Consider the following 23,069-nt stretch of genomic DNA (forward strand, 5'->3'; position numbering starts at 1 on the left):
GTGAGCAAGTAAACTCCCACTTCCATCCGTTCTATTGGCTAACGTGCAATCACTGGAAATTAAATTGATGACCTACAATAAAGATTATCCTACCAAAGGGCCATTAAAACCTTTTATATCTTATGTTTCACCGAGTTGTGGCTGAACGACGACATGGATATCATGGCGTGATTTTCCATGCACCGGCAGAACAGAGAAGCTACGTCTGGTAGGACAAGGTGTGGGGGTGTGTGTCTATTTGTCAATAACAGCTGGTGTGCGATGCCTGAGGTTGAGTACCTTATGATAAGCTGTAGACCACACTATCTACCAAGAGATTATTCGAAGTCGTCTATTTACCACCACAGACCAATGCTGGCACTAAGACCGCACTCAACCAACTCTATAAGGCCATAAACAAACAACAAAATGCTCACCCAGAATCGGATCTCCCAGTGGCCGGGGACTTTAATGAAGGCAAATTTAAATCAGTTTTACAAAATTTGTATGTGCAACCAGAGGAGAAAAAAACTTTAGACCACCTTTACTAAACACACATAGATGCATACAAAGCTCTCCCCCACCCTCCATTTGGCAAATCTGACCATAATTCTATCCTCCTGATTCTTGCTTACAAGCAAAAACTTAAGCAGGAAGTACCAGTGACTCGCTCAATACAGAAGTGGTCAGATGACGCGAATGCTACGCTACAGGACTGTTTTGCTAGCACAGACTGGAATATTTTCCTGGGATTCATCCAATGGCATTGAGGAGTATACCATCTCAGTCATCGGCTTCATCAATAAGTGCATCGACGATGTCGTCCCCACAGTGACCGTACGTACATATCCCAACCAGAAGCCATGGATTACAGGCAACATCCGCATCGAGCTAAAGGCAAGAGCTACTGCTTTCAAGGAGCGGGGCAGTAATCCGGACGCTTATAAGAAATCCCACTATGCCCTCAGACGAATCATCAAACAGGCAAAGCTTCAATACAGGATTAAGATTGAATCCTACTACACCTGCTCTGATGCTTGTCTGATGTGGCAGGGCTTGAAAACTATTACAGACTACAAAGGGAAACCCAGACGCGAGCTGCCCTGTGACGCGAGCCTACCAGATGAGCTAAATGCCTTTTATGCTCGCTTCGAGGTAAGCAACATTGAAGCATGCACAAGAGCACCGGCTGTTCTGGATGACTGTGTGATAACGCTCTCGGTAGCCGATGTGAGCAAGACCTTAAACCAGGTCAACATTCACAAAGCGGCGGGGCCAGACGGATTGCCAGGACGTGTCCTGAAAGCATGCGGGGACCAACTGGCAAGTGTCTTCACTGACATTTTCAACCTCTCCCTCACCGACTCTGTAATACCTACATGTTTCAAGCAGACCACTATAGTACCTGTTCCCAAGGAAGCGAAGGTAACCTGCCTAAATTATTACCGCCCCGTAGCACTCACGTCAGTAGCCAAGAAGTGCTTGAAAGGCTGATCATGGCTAACATCAACAGCATCCTCCCGGATACCCTAGACCCACTCCAATTCGCATACCGTCACAACAGATCCACAGATGACGCAATCTCAATCGCACTCCACATGGCCCTTTCCCACCTGGACAAAAGGAACACCTATGTGAGAATGCTGTTCATTGACTACAGCTCAGTGTTCAACACCATAGTGCCCACGAAGCTCATCACTAAGCTAAGGACCATGGGACTAAATACCTCCTCTGCAGCTGGATCCTGGACTTCCTGAAGGGCCGCCCTCAGGTGGTAAGGGTAGGCAACAAGGGTAGTAAGGGCAGTCTGCCACACTGATCCTCAACACTGGGGCCCTTCAGGGGTGTGTACTTAGTACCCTCCTGTACTCCCTGCTCGCCTACGACTGCGTGGCCAAACACAACTCCGACACCGTCATTAGGTTTGCTGACGACACACCAGTGGTAGGCCTGATCACCGACAAGGATGCGGTGCCTGTTCATTTATCATTTGCATGGTTTCCTGCTTGTTTATGGTCTTCTACAGTTCATTAAGTGGCAGATAGTTGTTTTTATTGTCCCGAGGCTGAATATATGCAGCAGTCACAATAACAGATAAGCTCTCTCGGGAGCTAGAAGGATCGGCATTTGACCATCAGGTTTAGTAAACGATGGGTGAACAATGGGTTGAGCCTTCCACTGCGCTAGAGTCAGCACACCATTTGCTGTTGATGAAGAGGCATACCCATCCTACTCTCGATTTCCCTAAATCCAATGTCATGTCTCCTCGGTGAATGGAGAATCCATTGAGTTGGATAGCCATAGGGGGTATCTTGTCCGAAAGCCATGTTTCAGAAAAGTAGAGAATATTGCAGTTACGAGAGTCCCGTTGATAGCTTCCCCCTTTCGCCGGCGTTTACTCTTGGATAGCCCGAAAATGATGTCGGAATTACACAAAGAGGCCAGAGCAGATGAGTCAAAGTCGAAGTTAAAGCCGGAATTGAGGTTAGTAACTGCCAATCTGAAAAGTTCTTGTCAATCATAAAAAAATTATAGTAGATACATTTAGTGCAAAAAAGGTAAAGATAAATGCCAAAGGGGTGTTTACGAGATGTTTACTCCCTTAACATCGGGAAGACGTACCGGAACATGAAGTCTGATGCCAAAAGGGCTATTAGAGACCTTTTCTATCTTCAAGCCATCAAACTGCTTAACACTTGAACTGGACTGACTCTCCATACCTTAGCGCGCGCACACACACACACACAGTCATGTGAAATCTATAGATTAAGGCCTAATGAATTTGTTTCAATTGACTGATTTCCTTATATGAACTGTTACTCAGTAAAATCTTTGAAATTGTTGCATGTTGCGTTTATATTTTAGTCCAGTATAGTTAACCAATAGCTACCCGGAATATCTGCATTGACCCCTTCTGCACTAACTCGTTCTGACTATGCATACATACTGGACTCACATACTCACAAATACTTACATTGACACTCCAACACACATACATTTCTTTGCATAGTTATTTGTGACCAGTCATGTGAAATCCATAGATTAAGGTCTAATGAATTTGTTTCAATTGACAGATTTCCTTATATGAACTGTAACTCGGTAAAATCTGAGAAACACACACACAGGCAAACATAACACATGCACACCATTTGCCACGTGCACACGTACACACACAATAGTTATGGTGCTTTTAAGACAGCTGGGAACTCGGGGGGAAAAACGAGGTCAAATCATGAACGCGGCATAACTCTCGTTGACGTTGTGCCGGATGTCGTCATCTTCTAAGGGACATACAGGAAATGAAAAAGGCCCCAATTCGATACAAGCAGAAATGTACAGCTCTGATAACAACACTAGTGATATTGTTCACTTTCAAATGGAGGACTAATGTTGACTCTCGGAATCCATGGAGGCCCATGAAGAAAAGCCAATAATCTACACTATGGAAAACAAGCCGATTGTGACATGTTAGTTAACCTTTGAGTTGTCTCGTTAACGTTAGCAATGTTAGCTTGCTTGGCTAGCTAGCTACAGTTTTCCTCAGTGGCTGCTGTGCTGTGTGAATCTGATTGACACCTCAACCAATGCAGTGGCCGCTGCAGATAATCTATTTTGTCTAACCGGCGTGCTAGTCAGCTACTGTATATCGTTTTTAAAGATGGTTTCAGAAGTCCCTACATTGGCCATTATTAAAAGGACATCGCTTTCTAGGCTAGTTAGTAGCTAACAAAATAGTATATTCCTCATGCAATCCATTATTTTACATAGTCGACTCGGGCTGTTTTAGCTAGCTACTAATCAAACGAGGTCTGGATGAGAATATCTACAAGTAGTACACTGCGCAGACTGTTCAAGTTTGAGGACTGTCAATGTATCAACGACAAGAGCTAGACAAGACCCTGACAGGGCGTTATTTCAAGAACATGTTCTCTAGCTAACTAGTGTAGTTCGCTATGATCTCAAAACACAAATAGTGCTGTTACGGTGCCTCTGTTGCAAACTCAGACTGTTGCTCTGGGTGACGTAGCCTAAGGTGTGCAGTGAGACATAGCTAGATGGCTAGCTAATAAAATGGAACGAAACAAATGAGTTACTGATCTCATTGAGCCCTAAAAATTGGAATAAGATGCTGGTTGGAAGCACAGTGGTTGAACTATTTTGCCTGTCTGCTCTCTCTCCCTTTCTCTCTTCTACACTACTCTGTCTCAATCCCGACACACAGGTGCTGGCGACCAGAGCCTGTTCACTTCTCTCTACACCTCTCTGGCACAGCAGTTACCCAGGGAGTCCATGGAGTGGAGGAGGTGAGCTATTGGGATGTTTGCACTTCGCTATCAGATGTGTGTGTGAACGCTTGCGCAACTGTGTGGTTTGTGCAAAGTTGTGGATGTGTACGTGTTTGAGCTTGTGGCTGACTGTGTTTGAGTTCCTTTGTTTTCAATGCCAATGTCTCCTCATCTGAAGGTCCTACGGACGCGCACCAAAGATGATTCACCTCGAGGCCAACTTTGTTCAGTTCAAAGAGGAGCTACTTCCTAAGGATGGAAACAGAGCCCTGCTCACCTTTCCCTTCCTGCACATATACTGGACAGACTGTTGTGTGAGTAGTCGCTATTTGATGTTGTAGGACCATATTGGACAGACCGGCATTGTTGTTGGTATCATAACATTCAACACTGTATTATGATTCACACGAAAAACTCAAATGGCCGTGTGTGTGTTTGTCTCATATGGGTGTGTTAATGCTATTTTTATTTCTACATCTCAACATGTAAAGCACGCCTCTTATTCGCCATTCTGCTGCATAGGCTATAGCCTGCCTACCATAGACTATCAGCGCATCACCCATCACTATGCAATGGGAGCTTCAGGCAGTGTAATTGTTTTAAACCTGAACGATTTACTTTACTTCAAATAATGAGGAATGTCTTACCTTGCTTCGAAGTAGCCTTGCGATCATCCTTCCATAGAAACGTGGAGGCAATACTTTTATATAGCCTTCCTCGTGCTCCTTAACCAGCATTTCTCTCCCGTGCTATTGGTTTTCATATCCACTTTCTTTCGTTGTCCATAAGCCAAAGGCACAATCCTTAGTCGTGTTAGCAAGCCATCATAGTAGTTGCTATTAGATTCCCCCTCGTTCTAAGTTTCCTCTCACATATGGAACATTAGGTGCGCTGTTTTGAACAGTGTTTTCCTCTAATTGCATTTTGGCAAATGTTTGAAGATGACGTTTTATTAGAGTTCAATAACAGACTACAGCCTTTTGAGTGTAAGATGAAGGGCTTGCTATTGCTGCACGTTTCCATTAAGCTCTTAATGAAAAATGGCCAGTCCTTGTATGCATGCATGGTATCTGAGAGGAAGAGGCGTAGCGAGAGGTTTCACTCGATATCCCAAAATCTGTCCAATTTGTTTCTATGGGCTTATTTTGGGCCTAAGCTTGTCGCCTGCCTTGCCGCTTTGGGATGACTCTCAATGTTAGGGCGGAAACATAAGGATCTTGTCATTATATACAGGTCTCTGATAGTATTTTCTGTTGGGCACGTCGTTTTAGTGTTTGGAAAATGTTTTACCGTTTGTTGACCGGTTAATGAGGTTTGCATCCCTGGCATGGAATCTATAAGGTGTTGAAAGCGTTCCACAGGGATGCTGGCCCATGTTGACTCTAATGCTTCCCACATTTGTTAAGTTGGCTGGATATCCTTTGGGTGATGGACCATTCTTGATACACACAGGATATTGTTGAGCGTGAAAAACCCAGCAGTGTTGCAGTTCTTGACACGAACCGGTGCACCTGGCACCTACTACCATACCCCATTCAAAGGAACTTAAATCTTTTGTCTTACCCATTCACCCTCTGAATGGCACACAATCCAGGTCTCAGTTGTCTCGAAGCTTAAACATCCTTCTTCAACCTGTCTCCTCCCCTTCATCTACACTGATTTGAAGTGGATTTAACAAGTGACATCCAATAAGGGATCATAGCTTTCACCTGGTCAGTCTGTCATGGAAAGAGCAGGTGTTCTTAATGTTTTGTATACTGTGTGTGTGTCAGGACACTGAGATGTACAAGGCGTCGGTGAAGGATGACATGCTGCGGTGGCAGAGCACCCTGCGGCTGCACGGCTCGGTGGACTGGCTCATCGTGGTGGTGGAGAGCGAAGCCAAGAAGAAGAACAAGACCAACATCCTGCCGCGCACCTCCATCGTGGACAAGATCCGCAACGACTTCTGCAACAAGCAGAGCGACAGGTCGGCAACATCACCACTCTCATCTCTTGTTATAACAGAATCTGAGCGTCTTTTGTCTACCAGTCTTTTGATCCGATCCTGTTGTGTAACACACCAGATACATCTTAACAAGGACCTGAGCAACTAATTTAGTAGAATCAGATTTGCTAGTTGAGGGATGGCCCAAAAGCCTGCAGGTGTGTGGCTCTCCAGGAGGAGAGTTGGGGACTTTTCCCTCTAACACCCCCACACTCTCTCTCTCTCTCCCCGTGGTTCAGGTGTGTGGTTCTGTCGGACCCTCTGAAGGAGTCGTCTCGGTCCCAGGATTCGTGGAGCGCCTTCCTGACCAAGCTGCGCACCTTGCTACTCATGTCCTTCACCAAGAACCTGGGCCGTTTCGAGGATGACATGCGCACTCTCCGCGAGAAACGCACTGAGCCCGGCTGGAGCTTCTGCGACTACTTCATGGTGCAGGTGGGTCACTCCCACCACCTGTCAATCATCCATGCTCTACTACAGGGGAAGCAGTTGTAACCTATTTAGCCAATGGTTGGGTGTGTGTGTGTTGTGCAGGAGGAGTTGGCCTTTGTGTTTGAGATGCTGCAGCAGTTTGAGGATGCCCTGGTCCAGTACGATGAGCTGGATGCTCTCTTCACTCAGTATGTCCTCAACTTTGGGGCTGGAGGTACAGTGGCATTGTTTACTACCCCTACCGTGGCTCTACAGTGCACCACTTTAATTGCATATGCGCCTAAATATTTAGCTGTGTGACCTGGAATTTTTATTTAGCAGCACCAGTGTGCTTACAAAAATGAAGGATTCCACCTTTTATTACCCTACAAATGTTTCATTGCGCTTCAAAATGTATTTGTGTACGCCTAAATTTTCAACTTAGGTGCACACGTGCTCCTTGTAAAAAAGGTCAGTGTAGAGCCCTGCCTACCTTTTACTATAGGCCTATTTGTGTTTGTTTACTGTACTACTCAGGGCAAAATCTTATTCTTGTGTCCATGTCTGCTGTCTTTTTTTTTGCTGTGTCTACGTCTGTCTGTTGTGTCTACGTATTTCAGACGGGGCCAACTGGCTGGGCTCGTTCTGTACCCCGGTGAAGCGCTGGAGCGGGCTGCTCCTGCGGCGGCCCATCGACATGGAGAAGCGCGAGCTGATCCAGCGTGGCGAAGCCAGCCTGCTGGACCTGCGCAGCTACTTGTTCTCCCGCCAGTGTACCCTGCTCATCTTCCTCCAGAGGCCCTGGGAGGTCACCCAGCGAGCCCTGGAGCTGCTGCACAATTGCGTCCAGGAGCTGCGCCTGCTCGAGGTACCGTGTGTTTTTGAGTACTGTATTGCAGTAAGACTGGGCCCGAACTTCTGACATACAAATAACCTTTGATCGCAAATTACTACTCGTTATGTGATGAAGATGAACTATTCTGCAGTGCACCTCGTCTTGCTCAAACTGATCCCCTCAAACACTCTGATTCTGGCCACGGACTCTCCTGTGTATCCCCTACCATTGTATAACTCTCTGTTGCCTCCTGCCAAAAAGAGTTTGGTTTCATCTATTGGTGTGATATATATTGGCTTTGGTTTGTGCATGAGCTGTGTGTGTGGGGCACGGGTGTCCATGGTGTGACATTTTTGAATGTTTTGAAGAATTTTAAAAATTGTATCCACAAATTTAAAAAAGTATATAAAATGTAAATCTAGAGATCCTCATTTTGTGTGTGTAGGTGTATGTGGTCCAGGGGGCGTTGGACTGCTGGGTGTTCCTCAGCTGTCTGGAAGTGCTCCACAGGATCGAGGGCTGCTGCGACCGTGCCCAGCTAGAGGCCAACTGCTCCCACACTGTCGGCTTGTGGACCTACGCCACGGAGAAGGTGGCCTACCTACCTACCTACATATACAGTGCATTTGGAAAGTATTCAGACCCTTTGACTTGTTCCACATTTTGTTACAGTACAGCCTTATTCAAAAATGTATTAAATTGTTTTTTTCATCATTCTACACAATACCCCATAATGACGAAACAAAAAAAGGTTTTTAGAAATTTTTGGAAATGTATAAAAATAAATGTAAATATCATATTTACATACGCTACCAGTCAAAAGTTTGTACACATCTACTCATTCAAGAGTTTCTTTATTTTAACTTTTCTATATTGTAGAATGCTAGTGAAGACGTCAAAACTATGAAATAACACACACAGAATCATGTAGTAACCAAAAGTGTTAAATAAATCAAAATATATTTGAGATTCTTCAAAGCAGCCACCCTTTAACTTGATGACAACTTTGCACACTCTTGGCATTCTCTCAACCAGCTTCACCTGGAATGCTTTTCCAACAGTCTTGAAGGAGTTCCCACATATGCTGAGCACTTGTTGGCTACTTTTCCTTCACTCTGTGGTCCAACTCATCCAAAACCATCAAAATTGGGTTGAGGTTGGGTTATTGTGGAGGCCAGGTCATCTGATGCAGAACTCCATCACTCTCCTTGGTCAAATAGCACTTACACAGCCTGGAGGTGTGTTAGAATGCTGTGGTAGCCATGCTGGTTAAGTGTGCCTTGAATTCTAAATAAATCAGTGTCACCAGCAAAGCACCACAACACCATCACACCTCCTCCATGCTTCACGGTGGGAACCACACATGTGGAGATCATCAGTTCACCTACTCTGCATCTCACAAAGACACTGCGATTAGAACCAAAAATCTCAAATTTGGATTCATCAGACCAAAGGATGGATTTCCACCGGTCTAAGGTCCATTGCACGTGTTTCTTGGCCCAAGCAAGTTTTCATATCTTCAAGTAATGATGGACTATCATTTCTCTTTGCTTATTTGAGCAGAACGATAGATGTTTACCTTGTCAGCTTGGGGATTCTATCCAGCAACCTTTCGGTTACTGGCCCAGCCCTCTAACCACTAGGCTACCTGCCGCCTCATGAAGCTGGTTGAGAGAATGCCAAGAGTGCAAAGCTGTCATCACGGCAAAGGTTGGCTGCTTTGAAGAATCTCAAATATAAAATGTTTTCATTTGTTTAATTCTTTCTTTCGTTTACTACATGATTCCATATGTGTTATGTCATCTTCACTATTATTCTACAATGTAGAACATATAAAAAAAATAAGAAAACCCTTGAATGAGTATTTGTGTCCAAACTTTTGACTGGTACTGTATGTATTCAGAGTTCAGACCCTTTACTCAGTACTTTGTTGAACACCTTTGGCAGCGATTACAGCATCGAGTCTTCTTGGGTAGGACACTACAAGCTTGGCACACCTGTATTTGGGAAGATTCTCACATTGTTCTCTGCAGATCCTCTCAAGCTCTGTCAGGTTGGATGGGGAGTGTCGCTGAACAGCTATTTTCAGGTCTCCGGAGATGTTAGATATTGTTTAAGTCTGGATTCTAGCTGGGCCACTCGAGGACATTCAGAGACTTGTCCCGAAGCCACTCATGCGTTGTCTTGACTGTGTGCTTAGGGCCATTGTCCTTTTGGAATGTGAACCTTTGCCCAAGTCTGAGTTCCTGAGCGCTCTGGAGCAGGTTTTCATCAATGATCTCGCTGTACTTTGCTCCGTTCAGCTTTCCTTCGATCCTGACTAGTCTCTCAGCCTGCTGCTGAAAAACATCCCACAGCATTCAGGCAAAAGAGTCCAATCTTGGTTCCATCAGGTCTGAGAGTCTTTTGGTGCCTTTTGCCAAACTCCAAGCAGGCTTTCATGTGCCTTTTACTGACAAGTGGCTTCCGTTTGGCCATTCTACCATAAAGGCCTGATTAGTGGAGTGCTGCAGAGATTGTAGTCCTTCTGAAAGGTTCTCCCATCTCCAGAGAAGAACTCTGGAGCTCTGTCAGAGTGACCATTGGGTTCTTGGTCACCTCCCTGACCACCTCCCCCGATTGCTCAGTTTGGCCAGGCGGCCAGCTCTAGGAAGAGTCTTGGTAGTTCCAAACTTCCTCCATTTTAAGAATGATGGAGGCCACTGTGTGCTTGGGGACCTTCAATGCTGCAGAAATGTTTTGGTACCCTTCCCCAGATATGTGCCTTGACACAATCCTGTCTCTGAGCTCTACGGACAATTCCTTCGTCCTCATGGCTTGGTTTTTGCTCTGACATGCACTGTCAACTGTGGGACCTTATATAGACAGGTGTGTGCCTTTCCAACTCATGTCCAGTCAATTAAATTTGCCATAGATGGACTCCAAGTTGTAGAAACATCTTCAGGGATGAGCAATGGAAAGTGAATGCACCTGGGCTTCCGAGTGGCGCTGCGGTTTAAGGCACTGCATCTCAGTGCTAGAGGCGTCACTACAGACCCTGGTTCGATTCCAGGCTGTATCACAACCAGCCGTGATAGGGCGGCACACAATTGGCCAAGTGGCGTCCGGTGTAGGCCGTCATTGTAAATAAGAAATGTTCTTAACTGACTTGCCTAGTTAAATAACAATAAATACATTTCGAGTCTCATAGCAAAGGGTCTGAATACTTAGGTATTTCAGTTTTTTTGCAAATTCTAGAAACCTTTTTTTTCATTATCGGGTATATTGTGTGTAGATTGATGGAAAAAAGAAATACATTTTAAAGTAAAGCTGTAACGTAACAATGTGGAAAAAGTCAACATGTCTGAATACTTTCTGAATGCACTGTACCTACGGCACCTCTGACCCTAACACACATCACTGCTGGTACACTGTGTTAGCCCTTGCCCTGGGGGCCTACACCATTCTGAAGTCACAAGGGGCCTGCTTTCCAAAAGTATGCTCGATGGAGAATCATTGTTAAGTGCTTCTTAGTCTAAGACTAGGCCTAATCTGTGTCTGCGAAACCAAGGAGTTTTACCGGGTCAAGAAACTCTGACACACTTTCTGGTGATCGTCATAAGACTCCATTTCCAGCTTGTCACTGTGGCCCTATGTATGTTGTGATGCGTGTGTTGTTGTTCCCAGCTAAAGTCTCTGGGCTACCTGTGTGGCCTCGTGGCCGAGAAGGTCCCCACCTCCGAGGACCTAAACCGCACCGTGGACCTTTTGGCTGGCCTGGGGGAAGAGAGACCAGAGACGGGTATTACACACACACACACACTAATGCCCTAGGCTTTTAGCTAAGCTGACCCAGTTTGCTCACAATAGGCCCTTGGTTATAAAGTAGTAAGACCTGAGCATTGCATTAGAATGAATAATGTTGGCGTTACTTGATAAAGGCTGTGTTGTGTTGTATGCCGTGTCAAAATCGCTTCGCCCTCTGTCGTGCAGATGACTCTGTTTGAGGTTGAAGTGGGGTACTTTTACCGTCAACCCAAACACATCATTGTGAGGTCATGGAAGTTCATTACACTAAGGAAAAAGCTGAAATGGTCTTTAGAGAAAGTCTTAAGTGTGTCTCCTGTGTTCTCTCTTACAGTCAACAGCCTGCAGAGCCCTTACAAAAAACTCAATGAGGCCTTATCGTCTGTGGAGGCATTTGAAAAACACTATCTGGTAAGTGCCATGTTGATTAGGTGGATAATGGTGTAGCCAGTAGCAGTAGTCCTTGATAAGAGCCTTGATTCTGCTTCATAATGTTGTGTGTGTTCGTGCGGGGGACACTTCCTAGACAGAGTGCCTCTGTTTATAGTCTTGGTATCTAGTTCATTGGGCCCCATTGCCCTCCAGGCCCACTCTCTTTAGGCACTGGGGCAGAAAGCCATCACAGAGCTAAACATTCTTATTTCGTGAATGCTGTCTTTGTCCTCTGATCTCTCTTTCTCTTTTTTACAATTTTTTCAAACAATTTTTAGGAGCTGTCTCATGCTGCTATGGAGATGTACAGAGCCATAGGCAGGATGCGCTCAGCCCGGCTCATTGGGAAGAGTCTAGCTGAGTTTTACATGTAAGCCTTTCTTTCTCCTATCCTTTTTGTGTTCCCTCTGCCTCTCACTCTCCATCTCTGAATGGTGTTTCCAAAGATGAAGGTTGCTGGAAAAATGATTAGCCCCAGTCAGCTAAACGTGCTAATGAATGAAAGGGTGTAGGGTTTCTCTAATTTAATAAAAACGGTGCTAACTGTGTGCGTAGGAAGAAAGGTGACCCGGAGAGAGCAGAGGGCTTCCTTGATGACTCTCTGAGGTCATACGTGGCAGAGGGGTGGAGCCTGCAGGTGACTCATACCAGGAAGCAGATGGCCGAGTGTCAGAAGCTCCTGCAGCAGACTGAAGAGTATCCTCTCAAAATGTTCAATGTTCAAAACAACTGGGAACTCCGAAATCTCCGACTTCCGAGTTCAGTGCGTTCAAGACAACTGGGAACTCTTGGGGGGGGGGGGGGGGGGGACAAGCTCCGACTGGGGAAAAATGATTTTGAATGGTCATCCAACTCGGGAACTCGACCCTCTTTCTAGAGCTCTGACTTGAAGATCACCGACCTCATGATTTGACCTCGTATTTTTCAGAGTTCCCAGCTGTCTTGAACACACCTGACAGGAGGAGAGGAAGCACTTCTGCCAGGAGATCCTTCTCTTTGCAGCGGGAAACAAAAACAAGTGTTTGCCATTGGACAAGTTCAGGTAGTCCCTCCCTGTTTCATTCTATTTTCTTCCGTTTGGTGCCTTATGTATAAGACCCCATGTCAATCAGTCTCAATGGGCGCATTCGACATTGCAACGGATTTTAAAGGCGAGTTGAGACTGACTACAACTACTCAATGTTAGTTGTAGGTCAGTCAGCCACAATTTACCCATAATGCATCACGGTTTAGATGCTCTCGACACGGACAATGTCTTCATTGGTGTACAGTCGTGGCCAAAAGTTTTGAGTGACACAAATATTAATTTCTGCAAAGTTTGCTTCTTCAGTGTCTTTAGATATTTTTGTCAGATGTTACTATGGAAAACTGAAGTATAATTACAAGCATTTCATAAGTGTCAAAGGCTTTTATTGACAATTACATGAAGTTGATGCAAAGAGTAAATTTTTTCAGTGTTGGCCCTTCTTTTTCAAGACCTCTGCAATCCGCCCTGGCATGCTGTCAATTAACTTCTGGGCCACATCCTGACGGATGTTAGCCCATTCTTGCATAATCAAAGCTTTGAGTTTGTCAGAATTTGTGGGTTTTTGCTTGTCTACCCGCCTCTTGAGGATTGACCACAAGTTCTCAATGGGATTAAGGTCTGGGGAGTTTCCTGGCCATGGACCCAAAATATCAATGTTTTGTTCCCCAAGCCACTTAGTTATCACTTTTGCCTTATGGCAAGGTGCTCCATCATGCTGGACAAGGCATTGTTCGTCACCAAACTGTTCCTGGATGGTTGGGAGAAGTTGCTCTCGGAGTATATGTTGGTACCATTCTTTATTCATGGCTGTGTTCTTAGGCAAAATTGTGAGTGAGCCCACTCCCTTGGCTGAGAAGCAACCCCACACATGAATGGTCTCAGGATGCTTTACTGTTGGCATGACACAGGACTGATGGTAGCGCTCACCTTGTCTTCTCCGGACAAGCTTTTTTCCGGATGCCCCAAACAATCGGAAAGGGGATTCATCAGAGAAAATGACTTTACCCCATTCCTCAGCAGTCCAATCGCACTACCTTTTGTAGAATATCAGTCTGTCCCTGATGTTTTTCCTGGAGAGAAGTGGCTTCTTTGCTGCCTTTCTTGACACCAGACCATCCTCCCAAAGGTCTTCCCCTCAGTGTGTGCAGATGCACTCACACCTGCCTGCTGCCATTCCTGAGCAAGGTCTGTACTGGTGGTGCCCCGATCCCGCAGCTGAATCAACTTTAGCGCTTGCTGGACTTTCTTGGGCGCCCTGAAGCCTTCTTCACAACAATTGAACCGCTATCCTTGAAGTTCTTGATGATCCGATAAGTGTGCAAAAGCAATGATGACGGCACGTGTTTCCTTGCAGGTAACCATGGTTGACAGAGGAAGAACAATGATTCCAAGCACCACCCTCCTTTTGAAGCTTCCAGTCTGTTATTCAAACTCAATCAGCATGACAGAGTGATCTCCAGCCTTGTCCTCATCAACACTCACACCTGTGTTAACGAGAGAATCACTGACATGTCGGCTGGTCCCTTTGTGGCAGGGCTAAAATGCAGTGGAAATGTGTTTTGGGGAGTCAGTTCATTTGCATGGCAAAGAGGGACTTTGCAATTAATTGCAATTTATCTGATCAGTCTTCGTAACATTCTGGAGTATATGCAAATTGCCATCATACAAACTGAGGCAAGCAAATTTTGTGAAAATTAATATTTGTGTCATTCTCTCAACTTTTGGCGACGACTGTACATTCTATATGAGCCAGGGTCATGTTCAATGGGGCCAACCGTAACAACTGTTTTTCAATGGAAAATGAAAACATGGGACTCCTATTGGACAGATAGTACCTCCCTGGTTCATACCGTTTCGAAGCATTACATGAGTGGGTGGACTAAAGATTTCCATCATGGGTAGCTAGGTGTATAATGACCTGAAAGGAAGGTTGGCTACTATTTCACCCCCATCCAATCCGCATGCTAGGTAGGGAATCCTTTCTGAAGCCTCTCTTCTTTCACTCTCCCATTGCATTGAAATCACTCTCCCATTGCATTGAAGTCAGGTGTCAGTCAAGATACAATCTTCTAGTTCAGGTTTCCTTGACTCACTGTGCCAGCTACCTGCAGACCAGTGCCTTGCTGGCGGGCGACGCCAACCTGACAGTGGAGGAGAGGAAGCACTTCTGCCAGGAGATCCTTACCTTCGCCAGCCAGCCCCCGGCACCCTCCGGTGAGCACACAAACACACTGCGTACACTCGAGACATGGAAAACAGTCAAAGCTGTTTGTACTTGTCTACTGCATCAATGAGTTGAAAGCTTCTAATTGCACAATGAAAAATCCAAGGATCCTTGTCCGGTTGTCTTAACTTCTGAGAGACTTGCCAACTAAACTGGTCAAACATGTAAATAGTGGCTATTTCATTGTCCCAAGACTGATAAACATTCGCCTGGTCCCCAGATCTGTTTGTGCTTTTGTCTGCTGCATTGTCATTGTCAAGCCTGACAATTTCATAAGGAGTTGGCAAGAGAGCAGAAAGACTGGCACCCAGGCTAGACCAACACAACTCTGACGTCACAATGTTGCCATGTAATGCATTGCTCTCTGTAACCTCCCTCTTTCATCCCCCTCTTCCTCCTCTCGTCTCTCCAGACCAGACTGTGGCTCTGAGCATGGCGGCGTTCGCCCAGCTGCGCCAGATGCAGTTCAGCCCGCCTGGCGCCGTGGTGCACGTGGGTGCTGCCCTGCAGCTGGAGCTGCGCGTGCGCTGCCTGATGCCTGTGGCCATGCAGGTGGAGCAGCTGGCTGCCACTCTCCACTTCAGCCTGGAGCAGGGCGGGGCGAGGGGCCGTGCGGGTAGCGCCCAGAGGAGGGCGGGCCATGGACCACAAGGCCAGGGGGACGGGGTGGTCCTGTTCCCCCAGGGAAGCCCCCTAGCTGGGGCCGGGATGGGGGCTTCACTACTCCCCGCCCTGGAGCTTTACGAAATGCAGGACCGCAGCCCGTCGGACAGCTCGCTCACCTCCACGGGGGTGGTGTGTAAGAACATGCACCTGCTGCTGCGGCGCCACGACAGCTCCGCCTCCCTAGACACGCCCACCGCCGGGGCCCTCCCGGCAGCGGTCGCCGTGGACGACGGGGCCCAGATGTTGAGGGCACGCGACATAACTCTGCAGCCCGGCGACAACAGCATCTTGTTCACGGCCCCTGTACGTTTTCTTTCAGCCTCCTGTAACATCATCAACAGTCATGTCTCGAGTCCAAGTCCACCCCGTGGCTCATTTTCAATTTGTCTAAAGAAATCTGTTCTCTCCTTGCCTCCTCTCCATTAAAACAGAATCGGGAACGCTGTCGAGTAGAGGTCAAGTGTCACTTTATCACACCTTGTCGGTCTCTCTTTTTCTCTTCCCCCACTCTCCACTCTCGCTCTTTTCTCTCTAGACTGGAGAGCCGGGCTCGTACACGTTACGTCAGCTGTGCGGGAGCGTGGGGAGAGTCCAGTTTGTCCAGTCTCACATCTACCCTGTGGTGCAGTACGAGGTCTACTCCCAGGAGCCTCAGCTCACCATCGAGCCCCTCTCAGGTCTGGCCCTCTGTCCCCTTCTTTAGCCACAAACAGTGAATGCTAATCGCTGCCGGTTGATATGTGGTTGGACCGGGTCATCCTTGTATTTTTACGTGTGGGTAACAGTGTGTATCTGTGTTTTCCCTCCAGACAACCTGTTGGCAGGCATTCCCCAGAAGGTGACGTTCACCATAGCAACAGGCCACTACAGTGTGAAGAAGGGTGACGCGTTGCAGCTTAGCAATACAGACTCCATGCCCATCCTCCACTCTAGCTGCTGCTCTGCTACCGTCCTGTCCAGCACGGGAGGTCAGCCTTCCATCCATCCACTCTGGGTCAGAGGTCAAGGGTCAGAGAGGTTAAAGGGATAGTTCATCCAAATCTTTGCATTGCAAGTAGTCTATAGACGAGGAGAGACTGCAGCCCAGCCTCTGCCTCCAATCACTAATATTAGCCCAGGCAGGTCTGGGGGTTACCATGGAGATCAATAACCCTCGGTCCATAGGGGGAGACACCTTTGGCGGTCCATGCTGACTGCCTTTCCCTGCTTCTGCTGTTGCTAACTCTTTTCTGTTCTCTCTCTCTCGCGCCCATCTCTTTGCAGAGCGCATGGGGGAGAGTGCTCTTTCCATCCAGTCATCGGAGAAGGTGACCAGCATCTCCCTGCCCCCTACCCCTCCCTACCACACCCTGGAGTTCCAGCTGGAGGTGCTGTGCCACATCCCCCCCACGCCCTTCAAGCCCGACATTGAGCGTCTCACCAACGGCGAGGTCCGCCACCGGCCCAAGAACCACAGCCACGCAGACAGTGGCATGATCAACATCGACCAAAAGGTTTGAAGACCGTTTGTCCTCCTAGCCTATAGTTAACCCCAGGACCACCTTTATATCATTTACTAGGGTCATGTTCATTAGGCACCCAACGGAAGACAACAGACTGAAACGGAGGGACTACCTGAATTTGTCCAATGAGTATTCCGCCTCAATGTTTGAAAGGGTTTTGTTACACTGTGGCCTAATGAACATGACCATGCCTATCCTATGTTTACAGCCCTGTGTGTTCTCTTTCTGTCTCCATAGGTCTCCATCGACTGTCCTTGGTCCATCTACTCCACTCTCATAGCCCTAACCTTCTATGTCCCTTTCAAAGCCAGGCACTCAATACTCTCTGCTGGGAAAAGGTAGGTCACACACACACACTCCCATCTGCTTTTCCTGTACGGGTGACATTTTTGTCACACACAGTCACAGATGTGTGCAAAAAATACAGCATGATGTAATTTGGACCATTTTTATTTATTTACTGAGTGACGCGCCCAATGCAAATTCCAATTGCAGTATTTGGAACCCGCATTGGGTAATGTACCGTCTCGTCTACAGGATTTTAAATGTCATTGAATAGACACTATTTTTTGCATGTCTGCTCATTCAGTAAGGAATCTATGGTGATGTTGAGAGTCTAAATATTGATCTGACTCCTGACTGGTCACACAGGAAGTACATACAGGTGTGTCTCCAGAACGTGTCTGACACAAACTTCCACCTGGCGGACCCGGTCCTCACAGAGCGCCAGCCCACAGTCTCGATGGAGCTGCTCTCACTCAATGTTAAAACGCAACAGGTGAGTAACTGACCGTACACACACACTTCATCTCTCTCTCTCTCCACACACACACACACACACACCTGTTCTGATCCTCTTTGCCTCAGCCGGTGTGCAGTCAGCAGTCAGTGTTCTGCCTGTGGGAGATGCGTTGGGCCAAACCCCTCCCGCTGTGCCTGCATTGTGCATTCTCCGCCAGCTTCGCGCCCGTCTCCGCCTCGGACACACACACAGCCTTCAAACCCTACCGCTACGAGTTCCAGCTGGACCGGGTCTCTGTGAGTATACGCAAGACCCAGCTCTGGGTCGCGTCATAAGACACCACATGGAGGAAAACACTTTTTTTTTTTTTTTTTCCGTTGCAAAAAAACCCCAAATGAACACAACCCTGTTCTCATCGCAAACAAACATCGTTCTGGGCTTGAACATCACTCGATGTTGCTAACCCTCCTCCCCAGACCCTTTACAGCTTGAAGGCCGAGATCTCGCCGCCGTCCGGGGACCAGCACTGTCGCACCGGCGCCCTCTGTGGCCTCGAGGTGTCCATCACACGGCAGGCGGAGCCCAGCGAGACGGAAGGGGAGGAGGAGGAGTCTACGGAAATAGAGGGCCTGAGGACCACCAAGCTTATGTATGAAGGTAGGACACGGGAAGGTGTGTGTGTGTGTGTGTGTGTGTGTCCATGTCCGATACTTACCCGTCTACTCTGGTGTGTGTTGTCTGCAGTGGTGGACAACAGCAGTAACTGGGCGGTGTGTGGTAAGAGCTCGGGGGTGGTGTCCATGCCCGTGGCTGCCAGCGCCACACATAGGGTTCAGATGGAGGTCATGCCCCTGTTCGCCGGTCACCTGCCCTTCCCCAACATCAAAGTGTTCAAGTACCTGCCCCACAATGCCGTCCCAGCCATTCAGCCCGACACGGGTATGTAACCCACAGCTGCAGAACGGTCCTTAAGCTCAGTCCGTAGGCATGTCTCCCATTACTTGACAAAATGGTAGTCTATATTTTGTGCCGTCTTTGTCAACCTCTTACATGCCGTTTAGATAATTTGCTTGTAGGCATTATTACAGCGCGTGTTGTACTTGCTCACACACACTCAGTCACACTCATTTCTCTCTCTCTCTGGCCACTCAGACAGCTGCTTAGAGAACGACACCATTTCCCTGCTGGACAAAGGGCTGGACGACCAGGGCGACACAGCCAGCATCCGCAGCCGGGGCAGCGTCCACTCGGTGGGCAGCGGGGAGCAGCAGAGGGGTCTGCCCATGCCCCGCCTGGAGCCCTTCAGTCCAGGACAGGTGTTCTATTGGAGCCAGGGGCGGCAGGTGCTGGTGCTGCCCGTTACTGATGACCACGTGATGGAGGTTAATGTCACATGACCCCTGTGGGCCGCTGCTGCACACCCCCATGCCCCCACCACGCCTGGACCTTTGTGGTTTGGTTCCTGGCTGTGGTTCTGGAACCGGGAGAGGGCCTGGCGGCAGGGAACTGACACTTGCTCTCCTCTCAGGACTCGTTGCTGGCCGGCCACTGGCCCTGCTCCTGTTCTGGCCTGAGTTCCATCTGCTGGATTTTTATCTTGTCAATCTTTTTCATACTGTAAAACTATCTCTCTCATTGATTCTTGCTCCGTGGACACAGTAAACCGCTTAACTGTAGACCCCCCCCCCCCCCCCCCCCTCCTCCTCCTCTCCCCCCCACACACACACACACACCAGTGATCGGCTTGCTGGTTCCACTGATCGTCAACACAACCTTCTGTATGAGGCACACATGGACACACTAATGGGTGTTTGGACAGGGGTGCTTCGTTTTGTGGTTTGTATTGGTTGTTGTGTGTGTCTCTGTCTATGCATGACATGGCAAGTTGTGATGGATGAAGGGAAAGAGCGGGGCCGGTTAATCGTGTGTGTGTGTGTGTGTGCAATATCTACTCCACTTTTCCTCTTCACTCACTTTCCAGCCCCTTGCCACCAAACCCCGCGGAATCCTCTTTCCTTTGCTGTAGTCATAGCGCCACCCTCTGGCCACAGTACAAACTGTTCAATAAGTACACATTCTTCCATAGGAATCACTGTACTGACTGTGCAAAGGCTGCACCAAAAACACATTGTCTCGAAGGAATATGTTGGAGAAAAATATGAGTTTTGTTTTTGTGCAGGTGTGAGACGTACTAATGAACACTTGCTTTTGGCTTTGTTCAGGTTTTAGGGTTCACTTATTCACGTATCGGTGGAATCTGAGAACAATGGGATGAAATAGCACTTGGTTGTTTTTCAGTGACTTCTTTTTGGCTGAAAGTGACCTGTCTGTTTGAAGTGTTACCATCATGTGTTCTGTCTGACTTTGTTGTTTACTTGAATGCTGAGGAGGTAAATTCCTATGTTTAGTAAATGTGGTGTCTGACAATTGTTATTTTTTTTTCTTCTCTTCTCTCAGACATTCGCTGTTGCTACGGTAACTGTCAGGAAGAGCACTTTCGTATCGTAGCACAATTCTTTCACAAAAACAATTTAGAAAGAGGGGAAATTTGCTTGTGTAAATGCGATGTTCATTCGTTTTATTGACCTCTATTTTTGTACTGTGTCGCCGGACAAGTTTTGGTTGTTGCTCAGTGTCTGACGGTGTGGTTGGTTGGTATCTACTGGAGGCCTATGGTGGCTTTGGGCCTGAGGCCTAAGCACACCCCTTCAGCTATACTGTCCTGTATTCCTCCACCTCTGGGCTTGTATCTAGCATAATCCCACAAACAAAGTAGTGCTCACCGCCAGGATGAAAGGCAGAAGACTTGTTCCCTCTATCTGGCCATCTTGATGAAAGAGAACCCCACCCACTCAGACTCCACCTACAAAACTTAGTGGCAAAAAAATAAATAAATAAATGTGAACCCTTTGGAATTACCTGGATTTCTGCTTAAATTAGTCATCCAATTTGATCTGATCTTCATCTAAGTCAGGACAATAGACAAACCCAGTCTGCTTAAACTAATAACGCACACACACAATTATACGTTTTATGTCTTTATTGAACACAGTGTGAACATTCTCAGTGCAGGGTGGAAAAAGTATGTGAACCCTTGACTTTAACTGGTTATTGGCAGCAATAAACTCAACCAAACGTTTTCTGTAGTTGCGGAACAGACCTGCACAACGGGTCAATTTTTGTGGGTTAATTTTGCCCCATTCCTCTTTACAATACTGTTTCAGTTCAGCAATATTATTGGGATGCCTGGTGTGTATTGCTGTCTTGAGGTCATGCCACAGAATCTCAATCAGGCTGAGGTCAGGACTCTTGACTGGGCCACTCCAGAAGGGGTATTTTCTTCTGTTGAAGCCATTCTGTTGTTGGTTTACTTCTGTTTTATGGGTCATTGTCCTGTTGCATCACCCAACTTCTGTTGCGCTTCAATCGGACAGATAGCCTTACATTCTCCTGCAAAATGTCTTGATAAACTTGGGAATTCATTTTCCCGTCGACGATAACAAGCTGTCCAGCCCCTGAGGCAGCAAAGCTGGGATGAGGTTTTGATGTTGGTGCTGTCTTTTTTAAAGTTTCTCCACACAGTGTTGTGTGTTCCTTCCAAACAACTCAACTTTAATCTGTCCACAGAATATTTTGCCAGTTGCGCTGTGGAACATCCAGGTGCTCTCATTGAGAATCCTCATTGAGCATTCTGTGCTGTGCTCTTGCAGTCATCTTTGCAGGACGGCCACTCCTAGGGAGAGTAGCAACAGTGCTGAACTTTCTCCATTTATAGACAATTTGTCTTACCGTGGACTGATGAACATCCAAGGCTTTTAGAGATACTTGTGTAACCCTTTCCACCTTTATGCAAGTCAACAATTCTTAATCTTAGGTCTTCTGAGATCTCTTGTTTGAGGCATGGTTCACATAGCAAACTCAAATTTTGTGAGTTTCTTATAGGGCAGGGCAGGGCAGCTCAAACCAACATCTCCAATCTCGTCTCATTGATTGTACTCCAGGTTAGCTGACTCCTGACTCCAATTAGCTTTTGGAGAAGTCATTAGCCTAGGGATTCACATACTTTTTCCAACCTACACTGTGAATGTTTTAAATGACGTATTCACTATAGACAAGAAAAATACAATCATTTGTGTGTTATTAGTTTACCCACTCTGTGTCTATTGTGACTTGGATGAAGATCAGAACATTTTATGACCCAATTCATGCAGAAGTCCAGGTAATTCCAAAGGGTATACATACATACATACTTTTTCTTGCCACTGTACATGCCCGAAACCTACAGCAACACGGGTCTGTCTTTGAAACGTCCGTGTCCTCGGTGTGTGTGTGAGGTTGTCTAACTGGTCAGAAAAACGAAGACTAGTGATATCAGTGCTCGTCTATGTACACATCTTATTTTATGTCCAGCTGTATTTATTGTCTTATTTTTTTAAAATATATTATTTAACGGCAAATAGCTGGAAGGGACGGAATCATCAATCACTCTCACAGAAATAAAGACATTGGGAATTGTCTGGTGATTTTGTTTTTTTGTCGTTCAACAGTCATTGGTCACTGAAATCAAAAAAACTAAAACAATGTGTATGTAAATGATTCCATGGGAGTTCAGCACCATTGATTGTATTCAGATTAGTTTAAATAATGAATCATATGTATGCATTATACAGTTGAAATTAAATATACCTATGTTTTAATGTGTCTGTGTTCTCCGTTCTGGTTCTCAGTGAAGTATTTGTGTTTAGAGAAACTGGGCGGTTTTTGGGCTGGCTCAAATGAAACACCTACCAGGCCTGTATGGTATCAACTAACTTGTTTCCTCACTTCTCGACAAAGTCACGTGTAATTTTGTCAAACTCATTGCTTTTGTATATGAAGGGTGAGAAGTTCAAGTCTGAGGAACAGAGACAGAAGGGGGGGGGGGGGTGCATAGAGCAGGTCAGAGGGGGGGGGGGGGGGGGGCAGGTCCTGGAGGAACAGCCACTATAGGCTACTGACTATGCTAAACCGACTTGCCTACGGTTAATAGGCTACTATAGCCCAGTAGACCTAGTTGTCTATTGTGCTTAACTTCAGCTGCACAGTGTCTTGAAACCCAAACGGTTTGATTTATTTAAAGATTAACTGGTGTCTTCTATGGGGCTGCCTCCACCCTGGAATGTGTTTTTGTGTGGGTAGGTGTTTTTCTAGGT

At 46.8% G+C, this 23,069-nt stretch overlaps 1 protein-coding gene across 1 annotated transcript; it reads left to right on the top strand.

Annotated features, from left to right (window-relative positions):
• The first annotated feature begins 3,248 nt into the window (after nt 1–3,248).
• On the top strand, nt 3,249–22,574 carry LOC109890682 (trafficking protein particle complex subunit 10-like). Its single transcript, XM_020482654.2, has 23 exons — nt 3,249–3,446; nt 4,202–4,283; nt 4,444–4,579; nt 6,038–6,234; nt 6,492–6,687; nt 6,787–6,898; nt 7,284–7,531; nt 7,944–8,090; nt 11,165–11,279; nt 11,619–11,695; nt 11,995–12,086; nt 12,272–12,412; nt 14,845–14,957; nt 15,380–15,936; nt 16,169–16,310; nt 16,443–16,601; nt 16,897–17,126; nt 17,373–17,473; nt 17,787–17,913; nt 18,003–18,173; nt 18,354–18,534; nt 18,622–18,816; nt 19,030–22,574. The coding sequence occupies exons 1-23, from the start codon at nt 3,386–3,388 to the stop codon at nt 19,272–19,274; spliced, it is 3,825 nt and encodes a 1,274-aa protein (XP_020338243.1). The 5' UTR covers nt 3,249–3,385; the 3' UTR covers nt 19,275–22,574.
• The last annotated feature ends 495 nt before the right edge of the window (nt 22,575–23,069 follow it).

This window comes from Oncorhynchus kisutch, linkage group LG5, assembly GCF_002021735.2.
Source record: "Oncorhynchus kisutch isolate 150728-3 linkage group LG5, Okis_V2, whole genome shotgun sequence".
NCBI classification, from domain to species: domain Eukaryota; kingdom Metazoa; phylum Chordata; class Actinopteri; order Salmoniformes; family Salmonidae; genus Oncorhynchus; species Oncorhynchus kisutch.

What these genes read in the sequence shown, in the direction of transcription:
- LOC109890682 (XM_020482654.2), top strand. Translation starts at nt 3,386, where the DNA reads ATGGAGGCCCATGAAGAAAAGCCAATAATCTACACTATGGAAAACAAG. An exon ending in AGGAGCTGCGCCTGCTCGAG is followed by an intron (nt 7,532 to 7,943) that starts GTACCGTGTGTT and finishes TTGTGTGTGTAG; the next exon opens with GTGTATGTGGTCCAGGGGGC. An exon ending in GGACCTACGCCACGGAGAAG is followed by an intron (nt 8,091 to 11,164) that starts GTGGCCTACCTA and finishes TGTTGTTCCCAG; the next exon opens with CTAAAGTCTCTGGGCTACCT.